The sequence below is a fragment of the Callospermophilus lateralis genome, chromosome 4 (genome assembly GCF_048772815.1).
Source record: "Callospermophilus lateralis isolate mCalLat2 chromosome 4, mCalLat2.hap1, whole genome shotgun sequence".
NCBI classification, from domain to species: domain Eukaryota; kingdom Metazoa; phylum Chordata; class Mammalia; order Rodentia; family Sciuridae; genus Callospermophilus; species Callospermophilus lateralis.
In genome coordinates, this window is record NC_135308.1 from 143,286,057 (window position 1) to 143,303,574 (window position 17,518).

A 17,518-nucleotide genomic window follows, 5' to 3' on the forward strand; every position below is an offset into this window, starting at 1 on the left:
GTGGTTTCCAGTAGTCACATAATCCTAGCAAGAGTAAAAAATCCAGGCTTCAGTTTTTTAGAAAAATGAGACACTAGGTATATAAACCAGTTGCCAATTTTGAATTATCCTTCTCTACCTATGCAGTTTGAGACTTCTTATTCCTTTGAACTAAACATCTCAAGTATACAAAGCTTTAAGAAATCTAATGTTATCAAATATAAAATAAACACATACCCAGGATAAACTACATTTGTATTACATCATACTGTTTTGCTAAATTCAATTTTTTAATGACTGCTTTATTAGAATCTGCCTTATTAGAACCTGTTTGCTGCCGACAAATCATAAGTCCCAGCCATCATTTTTTCATGTCCTTGGTTGCAAAGTTCACTTAATATACCATTTGTAAATCTGCCATTTTCATTTAAATGCAGATTGACTCTGCCAAATAAAGAACAATTACTAAAACAAAATTTACAAGATATCTTTTGAGCCCTGTAATGCATGAAGCCTCAGGAACATCAGTGAGTATGACTGCTGAGTATTAAGGATATCTGGATATTTCACTTTCATTATATAGTTTAATTCTCTTCAAGGGGCAGATATGCAATACACAAATAGCCTGAAAGAAATAACTTTGTTTGGTTAAGACATTGTGAAGAAAGTGTCTAATTTTCAATCTATTTTGAATTTGTATAGAAAATAGTTACAAAAGGTAAGTAACAAATGTATATAAAATGCCTCCCAAATTTTTTTAGTAGATTGCACAAATTCATGATATGAGCCAATTAAGACATCAAAATAAGAGGTAACACTAGTCTGAGGTAAACACTAAAAGTTTAAAACTGAGTACTTGAAAAAAGTTTAGTTCTCTGCAGTTGATACACTGTCTCTGTAAAAAAATAAAAATAAAAAGTTGTCATAAATACAAAATGTAAATGTAGTGTGCACTGATTTCAAAATAAAAAAATACAATGAAGCTCAAAATTTTAAGTCAGCCCTTTTAAAAAGTATATATACAAATTGCAAGAAGAAAGCCCTACTATCTTTGGATCAGTTAAGGATTTCATTAGAAGAGGTATCAGCTTCTTCATTGGTATGTTGGCTACTAGACAGGAGCTCTGGAGACAAGAGTTTAGAATGTCCATTCTCAGTAACTCGCTGGGTATAAAACAAGATATAAGCTTGGGCCTTGCATACTTCATCCATAGTGCACATGCTTAGCTTGGAATCATTGCAGTGTACCCAGAACCCTAGAGTGAAGCATAGAAATAGGATGTTTATAAAGGAACCTCCGAAGTTTCTAGTATAAAAAGCTAAATTTTACTGAAAGTTAAGCTTTTTCTGAAAGAAAAATAATTTTCTCAGCAATTAATTTCTTCAATGAGAAATACAGCTCATGTAGTATGTTATAGTATGTAACTAACTCCTGGTAATTCACTGTTGAATTAATTCCTTTGTGAATTATCTGGGCTTTTTGCAGAGGGGTGTGTATGTGTGTTGGTCACATTATTTATTGTGTGGGTATTGGTGGTGGTGGTTCATTCTTTATTCAGGTACCAAAATGGGAATAGTGAAATGTCTAATCACTTCTGATAGGATTATACTGTCCTAGAAGGGTCATGGAGACAGCAAATAAAACTAGATTATGTATATTAAAATAAATTTGTTCTGTATATCTGTGATCTGTGTGTTAGATGTTAAGAAAATGAACTGAAGTAAAAGGAATAAACATAGGACCCTGCTAATGGAAGCATGTCTTTAAGAAAAGTATACATTCTGACTTTTAATTAGCAAGACCACCTTCAGTATTGTGTCCCCCAAACCCTTAAATCCTCAAAAGTATTTCAGACTTCCAGAAAATATACTATTACTGCAAACCTTATGAAAATACAATTATTTTCTACACAACCTCTCCTCACCCCACCCCATCCCCTTTTTTTTCCCCAGTGCTGGGAATTGAACCTAAGGTCTTTTTGGTACTGGGGATTGAACCTAAGGGTGCTCTACCACTGAGCTATGTCCCTAGTGCTTTCTGAGGCTGGCTTTGAACTTGTAATCTTGCTGCCTAAGCCTCCCTAGTCCTGGAATTTCAGGTGTGTGCCAGAGCCCCTGCCCCCCACCCCCTTTAAACTAGCATACTTAAGAAACATTCCTTTTCTTTCTTTTCTCTCTTTTTCTTGGAATTGAACTCAGGGGTACTTAACCATTTAGCCACATCCCCAGCCCTTTTTTGCATTTTATTTAGAGACAGGGTCTCACTGAGTTGCTTAGGGCCTTGTTAAATTGCTGAGGCTCACTTTGAACTAGCAATCCTCCTGCCTCAGCCTCCTAAGCCGCTGGGGACTACTCCCAACACTTCAGAAACATTCTAAGGAGAAAAGTGGTCAGGTGGCTTTGTTTAAGATTATCTAGTGGCCAACTTACAAATTGCTAAAGCCTGAAATCCAGCGTCCAAGTCTAACCCAAGATAAAATAATTTTTCCTATCTATACCTCCTTCAGAGTTATAGCAGTAGGCAGTGTAGTGTCCTGAGCCGAATCCTTTCCCATGGTGCATTACTACAGCAGATAAGTCATAGATAAAGCATTCTGGTCTGAGGGATTTCAGGGTCTCCCTGCAGCAATATGGCTCCATGTTTAAAGTTTCCTCAAAGCCAACATGAACACCAATCTTCTCTCGATTATTACATCCTGACCACCTGAGAACAAAGTAAAATAATCAGCAAAAGGAAGGAAAATTAGCACATGCTAGGTCCAGACAGTTGCTTAACATTAAGACCTCAGAGAATGAGAAACAATATATGAATTTAAAAAAGAACAACAAAACATGTATATAATTTCCTTTAATGATGAGTCGGGTATAAATGGAGATATTTAGGTGTTAAATAAATCTAAAGAGGTCCAATCAGGTTTCAAAAAACATATTTGCCTTGTGAGTCAGATGACATATAGGAAAATTAGCTCTTAGAAAATTATATAGCCCTAAGGGCATTTTTTTTCTCTTCTAACAGATAAAGTCAAGGCTCCAAAGAGTTTTTTAAAATTCCTTATTATCTCTTATTGTCTTACTACAGTATGGAAAGGGTATCCCAGATGAGAGAGAGAATACACATTTTTCTTGGCCAGATGAGAAGGAAAGAAAACCAAACAGGGAAAACTCATTTTCTTGGAACATTTCAGAGTTCTTTAAACTAAAAACAAAGAAAGAAAGAAACATTTTGAAACTGATGTTGCCTGTATTTAAGTCAGGATAATATCCATTACTGATAGGATTCTAATAATGTCCCTATATTGTGATTTTCTCAATCTTCTGGTCATGCCTCCCATTATTGGATCTAAACATGGAAAGCAATGTTTTTCTTATAGGCATACTATGAATTGGAGCTACGGGGTGGGGGGATCATGTTCTTTAAAAAGAACATAGTCCGGTTTGGGAAAGGATGACACTGACAAATGATAAATACATGGAAAGTATTAAAACTTAAGTTCAGACAAACAATAGAAAAAGGGCAGAGGAATATAGACAGGGTTTAGAAAGAAAAGTAAATGTTGAAATGCTTAGTACTATGTAAAATGGTGTATTTCTGTGATATTGTGAAATATTCTTCCTTTCTCTTACTGACATACAGCTTCCTAAGACTTTGGAATCCTTCTAGTGAGTATCTTGAATGCCAAGAAGATGACTAGTGGCTAGAAGCTCCTAAGTAGTTTCAGAGATGGGTACTAGTTGTGTCTTTCAGACCTTTCTCCTGTCTCCAGGAAACTGAACACTGCTAGCTGGTAATTTAATCAACCAAGCCTCCATAAAAGCGCAAAAGGAGTGGGTATGGTGGTGCACACTTGTAATTCCAGTGACTGGGGAGGGCTGAGGCAGGAGGATCATAAGTTCAAGGCCAACCCCCACAACTTAGCAAGACCCTATGTCAAAAAAAAATAGAGCTGGGGATATAGTTCAGTGGCAGAGTGCTTGCCTGTCATGTGCAAAGCTCTGGGTTTGATTCCCAGCACTGCAAAAACAAAAATAAAAATGAATAAAAAGAGGACTATGGATATCAGTGATAAAGCTCCCCAAGTCAATCCCTAGTATCCAAAACAAAAAACTCAAAGGGACTACAGCAGCTTCCAAATAGCTAGATGTGGATGTTCCCAGAGGGTGATGTGCCAGGGAGGGTACGGAAGCTCCTTGCTCTGCACATCTCATCCATCTGGATCCTTAACATAACCTTTGTGGTAAATGGGTAAACTTAAATATTTCCCTGAGTTCTTAAGTCTGGATTTGTGACTAAAAGAAGTAGGGGCCCATCTGTGGGGTTAAACTCTCAACCTGTGGGATCTGATTCTATCTCTAGTTGTAGTGTCAAAATTAACTGAACTAGAGGACACCCAGCTGGGGTCTGTTGTAGAACTTCTTTCTTGATGGGGAGAAATCCACATGGATTTTGGTAACCAGAAGTCACAGAAATACTCTGTGTGTTAGAGTACAGAAACTGCCAGTACTTCCTGCCTATAAAATGTATAAACATCCTGCATCCAAGGCACCTAGAACTTAATAAAAGGGAAGATCAACACATAAAATAATGGGACTTGGTTAATATGAGAAGCTTCTATCATTCATCCTCACTTTATGTATATCTTTAGCTTTACCATAATATTCAAACCTTGTTACTTTTCTGTATTAATTTAAAACACTAGTAAAACATCTGAATAGAAAATATTTACTCTCCTATTGATAATAGATTGGCTACCCAAATTTTTATGCTGGTAGAAATAAAACAAAATGATAAAGAACAAGATAACACTACCCAGAATTCGTAATAGCTTTCTTCTAAGAGGTGAAGGAAATAGGACTGGGAGGTAGACACAAAGTATTTCTAGGATATATGAGAAATAACTCACTTCTTATGTTTCTTTATAGACTTCTGCTGCTCTTCCCAATCCCACTCTTCCCTTTTCCCCAGAGGCAATCACTATTTTGAACATGACTTCTTTTTGTATTTTAAAGATACATTCATTATTAAACAAAATTTTGTAACTGTACATATTTAAGTGTGGCTACATACCTACATACATAAACACACATACATGAGAAAGATCAGGACATGTTGAGAGAGAAGTTTTCCATTTGCATTTAGAGTTGTCAACCACAAGATGATGAAACCAAAGAAGCCAAGCCCACAGCAACCTCCCATCCCAGCTCCTTTGGTAGGGGACTAAACAACATGAACCTGCTGAAAATGTAAAAAGTTTATATCTTACCAAGTTTTTTGACAATCATTAGTAAAATTTGAGTTGCTTTTCAAATATTTTAGAATTGTATTTATTCCTATTGTAACTCACCACTCAAAAGTAAAAGGTATATGAATGTAATAGTAGGTTCAAGTTTGCAGAATAGATTTTTTTTTTTTGGGGGGGTGGGTGGGTACTAGTAGTGAATCCAGGGTCTCCCACATGCTAGGCAAGCACTCTACAGAGCTCAATATTTTAAAGACCGGTGGGCCCATCTTTATATTTTGCATTAGGGATTTAACTCTGGATGCTTTACCACTGAGCTACATTCCCAGGTCTTTTTTATTTTGTGTTTTGAGGCAGGGTCTTGCTAAGTTGTTCAGTGTTGCTAAGTTGCCCAGACTGGCCTCAAACTTGTGATCCTCCTGCCTAAGCCTTCCCCAGTGGCTGGGATTATAGGTGTGAACCATTGTACCATTTAAACTGCTGTAGAGAAAATTATCTGGAAAATTCAGAAATTAACACTTATTAAATGCTTTGAATGAAGATTTTACTTGGCTGCAAAGATCATTCACAAAATGAAGATGAACTTTTTTTGTGTGTATGGTGCTGGGGATTGAACCCATGGCCTTGTGCATGTGAGGCAACTGAGCTACATCCCCAGCCCCCCTTTTTATATTTTATTAGAGACAGGGTCTTGCTGAGTTGCTTAGGGCCTTGCTAAGTTGCTAAGGCTGGCTTTGAACTTGCAATCCTCCCGAGTCACTGGGATTACAGGCATGTGCCACTGTGCCCAGCTGAGGATGAACTTCTTATCATAAACTTTTTTCTGCTTATGTAGCTAAGTATATACTATATTGGTTTGAACTTCTATTAGAATTTATTAATTTTTCTTCTGTGACTGGCTCTGTAGTGATGTATATCAGGATGCTGGTTTGAACTTCTATTAGAATTTATTAATTTTTCCCCTGTGACTGGCTCTGTAGTGATATATATCAGGATGCCACTTTTAAGGTTTTTTTTTTTTTTTTTGGATTTTTTTCTCTATTGTTATGCATGTGGCAACTTGGTAATTTATTCCAACATACTATAATTAGGTGTCTATTTGTATTGCCTGTATAGACAATTATTCAAATTTATATCTTGGCTTACTTTTTCCCATTGTCCTTAATATAGAAGTATGGTACTGGTATTTGTGTTTTACAGTGTAATCTATAAAGTGTGGAGCCCTCAGTTTCTAATACATTTGTGGAGTTCTGTCACTTTCTATACATAGCATCTGAGTACAATTACTAAACTAATTGTGACAATTTTTAACTCTATATTTTTTCTTATTTACAATGAGTAAAATGTTTCTCTCTACAAAGCTACTTTAAAATCATATCTAATTCTTGGAGAAAAATGGCTGTGTGTCCCTCCAAAATAAAAAGGTCCATTAAAAACCGGGATTTATCTTTTATACATGTTTTATCTTCTGGAAAATACAATAGTACTTTGAATAGATGAAGAGAATAGAGAAAGATAAATGCAGTAGAGACAAGATAAAGTTTCTAGAATCAAAAATGGTATTAAGAGTTAAAAATGTTTTGGGTAGAAGATGAAGGGACATGGAATGTCAAACAAATCTGAATTAAGATCTTCAAGTGTCAGATTAAAGAAGTACCCATGATGGAATTAAAGCAGTAATTAGAACAGGAAATCCTTCAATAGTTTATAGAAACCAACTAAGTACCAATTTAAATCACAAAAATTTAAATCTTTTCAAGTCTATCTTTGAAGAATGTTATATATGTACATACATTGTCCCTCCAATCTCCATTGCCCTAGGTAAACTTATTTTCAGTCCACATTATTTTATACACAATAATAGGGCCCATCTCATTTTTCACTAAACCTTTTGTTGTAAATTCTACCCTATTCCTTCATTCATATCTTTGTTCATGTGGCTCCCTTTGACTAAAGTGCTCCTCCTTCTGTATATACCCCATTCATTTGCTTAATAAATATTTTTGAGCTCATTATGTGTGGACCATGGTTCTGGGCCTTGAGATATTAGGGATGAAAACACTAAGTCTACTGAGTTTGTCCTCCTGGTAGGAGGAGAGAAATAACAAGCAACTTAATTGCAGAGAGTAGGTTTTGTTGTTAAAGAAAAATAGGATACTGTGACAGATGGCTGGTTGGGTGCTACTTTAGAGAGGACTTCCCTAAAGATGCCACGGATGAACTGGGACTTGAATGATATAAAGCCCCAGAGGAACCCTCAGAAAGGCTTTGGGAAAGTTTTAGACATCTGCTAAATCCCTCCCTCCAAATCTCTGATAGTATATTTATATGCAGTGTATATATTTCTACTGCATCATTATTTCTGTGCATGCCTGAATATATGGAATATAGAATATCTTGAATCAGAAAGCACTCACATGCTGGGCATGATGGTACATGCCTGTAATCCGAGCAGCTTGGGAGGCTGAGATGGGATTGTGAGTTCAAAGCCAGCCTCAGCAATTTAGTGAGGCTCTAAGCAACTCGGCAAGACCCTATCTCCAAACATTAAAAAAAAAAAAAAAAAAAAGGGTGGGGATGTGGCTCAGTGATTAAGTGGCCCTGGGTTCAATCCCTGGTAACAAAACAAAACAAAACAACAACCCACAAAAAATTCTCTAAACTTTCACATGGTATTTGCTGATTATATTTGTGGTATGTGTGGTACTGGGGATTGAACTTGTATGCTATGCCACTGAGCTATGTCCTGGCTTTTAAAAAAAAATTTGAGATAGGGACTCACTAAAAGTTGTTGAAGCTGACCTTTTCCTCCTGAACACCTGTAGGCATGCATTACTGAGCCTGGCTGCTGATTAGACCTTTAACAGCAAAATAAATAACTGAATGATTAATGTTAAAGTAATCAATTCTGGGAAGTAGTACTGAGGAGAGAGAGGTAATTTTACTATACTAAAGTATTTGAATTTTTAAAAAGCACGTATTTTGGGGGGCTGGGGATATAGTTCAGTTGGTAGAGTGCTTTCCTTGCATGCACAAGGCCCTGGGTTCAATCCCCAGCACCACACACACACACCAAAACAAAACAAAACAAAACAAAAAAACAGGTATTTTTTTTAATTACAAAGACAAATAGCAACAAGTAATTTGTCATGGGCTAGACAGCTTTCAAACCATTGCATGTTAAGTAACTTCAGAGGGTCTCATTCCTTAAGAGAAAATAGCTCCTCAGGTTAATGCAGTTCACACGAAGTATAAAGTCATTTACTCACTAACCAACAGATTTGCCAATTAATTTACCTTATTATTTCAGAAGTCGAGGATTTTGGCTTTCTAAAAACCACTTTGAATTGAATTGCTATCCTTTGGGGGGCAGGATTGGTGTTGGGGACTGAACCTGGGCCCTCATGCATACTAGGCAAGTGCTTTACCACTGAGCTAAATCTCTAGCCCAAATTGCTATGTTTTGATCACATATTTTCCAAGCACAAAGCATGTCAAACACTCCAAAAAAATTATAGGTTAAATTTTTAAAAATTATACTTGAAAATGCTGAACATTAAACATCATTAAATTTACAAGCATATAGCTGACCAAAATGTAAGGATACTCCTCAGTAATGCATTCTACAAAGAAATGCTAATAGAAGGTTAGTTTTAGCAACAAGGTTAGCAACAACGTATTAGTTTTTTTCCTTAGTCATCTGCTAGCCAAGTATACAGTATTAAAATTTAATCCATCATATGTGTTCTTTCCAGTTTTAAAACATTATAAGAGACAATAACCAAGTTAGAAGTGTGTAATTAGTAGGCAATTGGTACTACTTCTACTAACCTGAATCTTTTGAGATGCAGTCTGAGAACCTGAGGTAGGTGGCATATCATAAGCTGTTTTTGGGCTTCTGTGAGTACAACTGGTTTTGAGGAAAATCTTCTACGCTTTGCTATAATATCAAAGAAAGAATAAAAATCAAATTAAAGATACAAGGAAAATTTGCATAAATCCTTTTTACTTAACTCAGATATGAACTAATTAAACACTTACTGTGCTACAGCTGTTATACTGTGCTAGTGATAAAAACATGGAACTTATGATCCACAGTTTAAAAAAATGAGACAAGTTAGACAGAAATAAGCACATGATTTCATAAAAATTATGCAAATGAAAGAATGAAATATACTGCCACATTTTTAAAAGTGGCCAATTAGTAGGAAAAATCTAAAAATTTCCTTCTAAAAATTTTAATACACATTTCCCAGACTGTTAAAAAATGTGCAGTCACTTGTTTACTGAGGCTAATCAGGACCCTGGGGGGACAGGGTCCTTACTGTCCAGAACAACCCTCCACCCTTCCTGGGGGTCTACCCCAGTCCTGGCTGTTGGCCTCAGAAAGTGGACCTCTTCCAGCAGAGCATTCAAGGGTTCCCTCACTCAGGTATCTTATTTTTGCTCTTTTAGCATCAGATCTTAGACAAATAGAATTTGAGATTATTTTTGTTGTCCCTTCCACTTCTCTAGTGTTCTTTTTTAGGGATTGATTGTGTCCTGGCTTTCTGGTGGGCCATTGCCTACCAAAGTTTGCTCTTGATGTCTAGGACTTTTCCAAGTTGTACATTAACTCTGACTCCAGACATGGCAGCAGCTGCTTCTCATGTAGGAGGCAGAATCAGTCCACCATAAAGCTGTGTTCTAGCTGTCTCTTCTGACCACCAGAAATCTTTCTGCCATGTCGATAGGCACCCCAAGATCCAGGTACCTGGCTACTGATGAATATCCTATTCCTACATCTTGATTTTCTCCTACAACCTTATAGTCCACAAGTAGCTATACAAAGGATGCCAACTCCTTGACTCATATATATATATATATATATATATATTTTTTTTTTTAACTGGTGATTGAACCCAGGGGTACTTAACCACTGAGTCACATTGCCAGGCCCCTCCCCCCTTTTAAAAATTATTATTATTGAGACAGGTTCTTGTTAAATTACTTAGGGCCTCATTAAGTTGCTGACACTGGCCTTGAATTTACTATCCTTCTGCCTCAGCCTCCTGAGTCTCTGGGATTACAGGTATGCACTAGCTCACCTAGCTGACTCAATATTTTCAACCTCTGCCTTTGTGTATTCAAGCAGCTCTTCTAGGCCACTATGTGGTAGCCCCAGTAGATATATGCAAACTCAGTATAAAACTATAAATATCAGTCTACCCCAAATTTGGTGATGAAAGCCTCTGGGACTGTTAACACTTATGTGCAAGAAAATACACACTTCATCATAACAAAATTGACAAAGGTGTAGTCAATTTTTTCTAAAACCTTATACATTTTTTTTTCTAAAACCTTATACATCTTAGACTGCTTCAGAATAGAACTCATATTAGACAGTACACAGGAAAACATGAATTAAAGTCATTTTAGAAAACTATCAATTAATGTGATAAGATCACATTAATTGAAAGATCAATGCTGAAACTTAAAATCTTTTCCATTAAAAGTTTATCATCGGGGCTTGGGACATACTTATGGGTAGAGTGCTTGTCTATCATGTGCATAGGACCTGGATTCTATCCCCAGCACTGCAAAGAAGAAAAGATTAGATTCTAGAATCTTTTTCTAAGACATGGAAATTAGGAATAATATCTGAAAGTGTATAATAAACACCAAAATACCATGTATATGTTGACATGTATGTATTGATGTGGTTTTAGATAGTATTTTCTTGGAATAGATGCTTCTGTTTGAGACAGCTAGTTCATCATCATCATCTTTTTTTTTAATATATATATTTTTATTTGTAATTGGATACAATACCTTTATTTTATTTATTTATTCTTATGTGGAGCTGAGGATTGAAGCCAGCACCTCTCCGGTGCTAGGTGAGCATTCTATAGCCACATCCCCAGCCCTAGCTAGTTCATCTTCTAATGTGGGGTTCTTGTGTGCTCCTGAGAGTTATCATATTGGAATTATTATTATTATTTTTGCAGTGCTGTTGATTGAACCCACACATGGTAGGTAACCACTCTACCACTGAGCTACATGTCAACCCTGTTTAAAAATTTTTATATAGGGTCTTGAACCCATGATACTCCCAAGCTGCTGGGATTACTGGGGTATGTCACTGTACCTGGTTCATAATGGACGTTAATTGTCCGTTTCCTCCACTAGGAATGTGAGCACCGGTTAACTCTATATCCACAACAGTTACAAAAATGAATACAAAAGAGACAGTAGGTGGTTCTGACTCTGTTTTTATGAAGCCAACTGACATAGTAATAATTCAGCTACATATTATTTTCTAATAAATATGTAAATACATAATCTACATAACAATGTTTTGATATGTAGCAAAACATATGTCATAAAGCAAATTTCATTCATGTGGTATGCTTTCCTTTGCCACTTTATTCTACTCTACATGTCAAATTTAAATTTCTTATTTTATGAATTTCTTCTCTCAACTGACTATAGGATAAAAAATTGTTTAATGTCATCAATAAGGCAAAATAGTTCAAAAATGCCAACTATATAGTAGAGATGTCTAGTCTAATTTCTTCTGATTAACTAAAAACATGAATTTTCACTTAAGGAATTTCTTCTAGCTTCTTCTCACTTGTGTTAATCTTAGAAAAGCAGAAAATATCCTGTACTCACAGTTACACTGGTCACATACGTAGATTTTTCCTTCTAAAACTTCAGTTTCTGTAAATTTGGCCAACATTTCAGTAACCAGACATGGCTGGGAAGCAATATCTTTTCCACTGAATTGGTATCTTTCTGGAAATTCTAGTGACAAATCCCAGAAAGGTTCTATAGTATTTGATTTGTTGTCACATGCAAGACATGTAACCTGTAAATACAAATATTAGTTACTCAAATTACAATTTTGTTGAAACACCAATTCTTTTCACTTAGAGGTCATTGACAATTCATAAGTATTTCTTCTAAAATGCACCATTAAAATGCTGAATTACTGGCTTTATATTCTTGTTAGAAAAAATTCTAATTTTTCTTTCCAAAAGATTATCATTAAACCCATTATGAACTAGTGTGCTTCAACTATGAGGCCTTCAAAAAGCCCCAATGCAAGTCAAATCTAGAACTTACGCAAAAGTTCTAACTATAAGCTCATTTGATAGGCATACATTGTGTCTGTGTACACATATCGTGTGTATACATATATAAACATCACAAATATATTTATATGCACTTAATTTAACATATTTTATGTTATTAGGCACCAGGTCCTTTGCCCTTTTTCCTTCATCTTCTACTGATTGTCTTTATCACCCCAAATCCTATAACCTCTAAACCCACCCATCTTTTATGGGGGGCAGGGTGCTTGCTGGGGATCGAACTCAGGTCATCTCACATGGCATATACTCCAGAACTGAGTTATACTCCTAGCATGTCAATTCACCATCTTAAACACAGTACAAGTAAAACACTATTGGTAAATTTCATTATGCAGATTTTGAAGCCCTACCAACTAGTAATTTCAAAAGAATACATATAAATAATATTATCATATTTTCACTTAAGTTACATATAATCCCTATCCAAATATAAAAAACCTAGAAAGGGTTGGGGATGTAGGCCAGTGGTAAAGCATTTGCCTAGCATGCACCAAGAAGGCCCTGGGTTCAATCCCCAGCATGAAAAAAAACAAAAACAAAACAAAACAAAACAAAAAAAAACACAAACCACACACACACACAAAAAAGTATTCTAACAACTTATAAAGCAACACAGTAAATGGAAGGGAAGGAAAAAAAAAGTAACTTCACTGAAATATACAACAGGATTTAATGCCACCAATCCTGCACATAATTGAAGACAGACTAAGGGCTAACAATAACAAATATCACAAAGGAACTCTTTCATATAAGCTACATTCCTGGCATGGGCAACAAAAAGAAGCCAGTTCTACTACAGGTTTTAGATATAACAAACTGACACAAAGAACATCTTGGTGTTTAGTCTGGGGACTCATTAGCACCAGGCTTGACCTTTTGAGAAGTTTCTTGAATAAAAAGAAAAGAAATAAAAGCCATCCCAGCAACTGTTGGAATCTCCTGTGAACCAGTTTTCTGAGTTTATTACACATTTAAAAGGGAAAGGGGCTTGAGGTGTAGATTAGTGGTATAGCATGGGCTTAGCATGTGTAAGGCCTTGGGTTCAATCCCCAGCAATTGTCTTTGCTCCCAATATGGGTTAAGAGAAGCAAAGTTTGTGTAACAATTTTCATTAATTTCAAAGTTCATTTATAAAGGAAAAAGAGGGGAAAAACAGACATTCTCACACTCCTGGAAATATAAAATGGTAAAAATCTTTCTGAAAAAAATGTTTTCATTAAGTATCAAAAGTCTTAACTTTTGATAAAGTACTTCTATTTCTAGGACTCTGTCATAAAGAGATCATCAGAAAAACTACATTAATTTATCATGATATTATAATAATGACAAAATCTGAAATTCAAGTAGGGATTAAAGTTAGGGTACAAACAAACATATAATGGACACTAAAATGTTTTGAAAAGAATGATCAATTCATGTGTGTGAGGGAGGAATACTTGGAATTTAACCCAGGGGTGCTGCTTTACACTCAGCTACTATATTTCTAGTCCTTTTAAAATTTTTAAAATTTTAAGACAGGGTCTTGCTAAATTGCCTTAGCTGGCCTTAAACTTGGCTATCCTTTAGCCGCAGCCTCCCAAGCAGCTAAAAACAATTATCAAATATTTTTAATGACTATGGAAAAGCCTTACAATATTAATTTAATATTAATACTAAATTAAAGTCAATTATGGTACAAAGGGCTGGGGATGTGGCTCAAGCAGTGGCGCACTCGCCTGGCATGCGTGTGGCCCGGGTTCGATCCTCAACACCACATACAAACAAAGATGTTGTGTCCGCCGAAAACTAAAAAATAAATATTAAGGATTCTCTCTCTCTCTCTCTCTCTCTCCCTCTCTCACTCTCTCTTTAAAAAAAAAAAAAAATTATGGTACAAAATATGTGCAGGAAAAAAGATTAGAAGGAATTATGTCAAAATATTAAGTTTTACCAATTATGCCGTTATAGGACAAGGAAGGGAATGTTTTTTCTGTTATATAATTCCTGTATTATACAGATTTTCTACAACAATATTTTGCACTTACAGTATATTTTAAAGCTTTTGCATAGAAAAGATAAAAATGACTAGCCAGGCGCAGTGGTACATGCCTTAAAGTCAGCAGCTTGTGAGGCTGAGGCAAGAGGATCACAAGTTCAAAACCAGCCTCAGCAACTTAATAGAACCTCTCTCAAAATAAAATATAAAAAGGGGCTGGGGACATGACTCAGTGGTTAAGCAATCCTGGGTTCAATCCCTGGTACAAAAAAAAAAAAAAAAAAAAGACTGACAAAAAAGTTAATCCTTATTTGCTAATTGGTATAATGTTGAATCTTTATATTTCTGAAACATTAAACTGAAACTTCAGTTATCCTTATAAGAACTGCATCTGAACTATTTAAAGAAACATTCTAGAAAAGTGTTCTATAAAAACAAAAGGAAGGGGGCTGGGGATATAGCTCAGTTGGTAGAGTGCTTGCCTCACATGCACAAGACCCTGGGTTCAATTCCCAGCACCATAAAAGATAAACAAAACAAACAAAAAACCCCCCAAAGGTGGTATCATAATGGAAAGTTGAACTGAAAAATACAGCTAGGTGTACAGGGGGAAGAAGATGACCTAAAGGCCTAATTATTTCAGTTAAAATAAAAGCAAAACTGTGTGCTATAGAGAAGAGAGTCCACTTCTAGTAACAGTTCATTCATTATAGAGAGCCTTCAATTAGAATCTGTGTTTGTAGCTGAAACATTTTACAAGAGAGGAAACTGTTATAGCAGTAACTAAAATAGAGGAAAACCATTTAGGATTATTACTCTAGATAAAATTACATTTGTTTATCTTAAAATTTTCCTACCTACTTGTAAAAGACTCTGACCCTCTGGCTTTACAGAAAGTACTCCAAGGATCCCTGAACTTGCTCAAGTATTAGCTGGGCAGGGTAGCACACACCTGTAATCTCATGACTTGGGAGGCTGAGGCAGGAAGATCACAAATTTGAGGCCATCCTTTGTAACTTAGTGAGACCCTGTCTCAAAAATAAAAAAGGGCTGGGGCATAGCTCAGTGATAGAGCACACCTGGGTTAAGTCTCCAATGCCACATACACTCCCCCACCCCCACCCCTCAAAAAGAAAGAAAGAAAGAAAAAGAAATTGCTTAAGTGTACACCACTCGTATTACAGAACATTAGCATCTTTAATCCCCTGGAATGAATGTATTATTATTTACCTAGAAAGTTCTGTTTCCTAATTTCCCCCTCCCCTCAAAAAGCTTCTCATTCCATGAATACATAACTATTTTCCAACGATACATGAAGGAAAAAACTGTTAAATGACTTCTTTACACACACTTATAAAACCAATCCATTTTGACCTGAAGTGGAACAAGCTCAACCTTGATGCATACAGAATGTGCATTTCTGGTACTTTATGAATTCAAGATGAAAATAAGATTTTAAAAAATCCATACCTGACTAAGAAGTTGTCCATGAAAAATATTATTTACGACATTTAGAACCTGTTTGATAAGTTTCCTTTGGGAAGTGGGAATGAGAGCTGGTAACCTGGTACCAGTTGTCTCTAGTTCATGTTGTATTTTATCCAAAAGTTCACAAAGAAATTCCTGAGCATCTTGTTGGGCATAACCACGAAAAGCAGGAATTACCCTCCACACTGAGTGAAGCATAGCAAATGGTGAGACCAGCGCCCACTTTCCAGACCACATGACTTGAAACAAAGTATGCAATTCATGACAAAGAGAAATGTACTGTGAACTTGGCTCCCTTGGCTGAATAAGTTCCATATTTCTACTTTTTGATGCCCCACCACTTAGTCCTGATGATAAACTTGGATGTCTGGAGCAAACCAAGCCTGTATCTTTTTCTTGGCATTCATTCATTTGATATACTACTGTATCTGTTATGGGTGGATGCTTATAAGATCTTGTCTTATCACTAGCAGTCACAGTCAGCCATTGGTTCAGATCAAGTTTTAAAAAACACTGTCGAAAAATAAGTAAATGACTCAATACCTGAAGAACAGAATTCATATAGCAAGTATTTCCCAAATTTCTCAATCCTGTTACACCAGGAGTTCCTATTGGTCTTCGTTTGACTGGAGAGTCACTGCCTTTTTTAAATCTCACATCTTCTGAGGTAGATATGACTTTATCTTTTGCTGGTGATAGTGGAGTTTGTGGTGGTACTTCAACAGGAACTATTTCAATGGTGGTGGACTGAACTAGACCTTGCAAACGTAAACTCTTTCTTGGAGGCATACTATCTAATTCTGCTTTCACTTGATACTCTAATTCCTGGTGTCTTTTTTTCACTTCTCTTTTTGCTGTCTTTTCCTGAGATTGTTCTTGTCTTTTTTTCCCAATGGGTGATTGTTCAAACCAAGTTCGAAAGATTTTACCCATAAGCATTCTTCTTCTGTGCCAAAGGGCAGTACACATTTGATCTTCATTTTGAAGCAGAGATTGGGTGCCATCATGTAAGAAGAAAGAATTGTCACTTGTATCCACAGACCGTAAAACTCTTCCACTGCGAGTTGTACTGTGATAACTTTGGCTTTTGATTGCACTTAAAGTACTTCGTAGTAACTTCAGGTCTCCAGTTGCATTATCATTAAGAACATAATCATCACAAAGATAACAAAAAACATACATCTCATTCACTTCCAGTGCAACAGGATGACTGCTTTCTTGAAAGTGCTTGAGTGCATGCTCTTCAATATATCGTCCACAGGCAACATGAGAACAGCTGAGGCAAGCCCAAATAGATTCAGTTGTATTGCAGTCCACACAATACCATTTCTGAGGGTTGAGGATGGAATGGTCTGGAGCAAGCTGCAACTGCCCAATGTGTTTGCACTTATCCATTGTTAGCATTTATTTAGTCTGTCTGAGAAACACATAATCCAAACGACTCTCTGTTCACAACACTTGAAGAACCTGAAAACTAAGCAGAACAATGTCAATTTTTAATAAAAGGCAAGTCAAGAATATTCCTTTTTTATAAGGTATATTCACAAGAATAGTATAAATCTGTTCTCTCTGCTTCTAATTTCTGAGCTGCTTGTCATAAGATCATATATAATTTTCCCTCTCCCTTTACTCCTGGTTTCCCTAATCTCTCATTCACTTTGCTCTTAAAAAACACATACTTTGGGCCCGGTGCAGTAATGCAC

The 17,518-nt window shown here is 36.1% G+C and overlaps 1 protein-coding gene across 1 annotated transcript; it reads right to left on the bottom strand.

Moving 5' to 3' along the window:
* Positions 1-1,035: 1,035 nt before the first annotated feature.
* Usp44 (ubiquitin specific peptidase 44) lies at positions 1,036-17,219 on the bottom strand. The gene is made up of 5 exons (XM_076853215.1): positions 15,798-17,219; positions 11,871-12,066; positions 9,048-9,156; positions 2,478-2,683; positions 1,036-1,235 (listed from the first exon to the last, which is right to left on the bottom strand). Exons 1-5 carry the CDS (start codon positions 17,217-17,219, stop codon positions 1,036-1,038), a joined length of 2,133 nt encoding a protein of 710 aa, XP_076709330.1.
* Positions 17,220-17,518: the final 299 nt, after the last annotated feature.

Bases quoted from the DNA above. Each gene is read 5' to 3' on its own strand.
- Usp44 (XM_076853215.1), bottom strand. From the start codon at position 17,219: ATGCTAACAATGGATAAGTGCAAACACATTGGGCAGTTGCAGCTTGCT. The intron at 12,067-15,797 runs GTATGGATTTTT...TTGTATTTACAG, and splicing joins ATGGACAACTTCTTAGTCAG to GTTACATGTCTTGCATGTGA. The intron at 2,684-9,047 runs GTTAGTAGAAGT...CTTTGTTCTCAG, and splicing joins CTGCATCTCAAAAGATTCAG to GTGGTCAGGATGTAATAATC.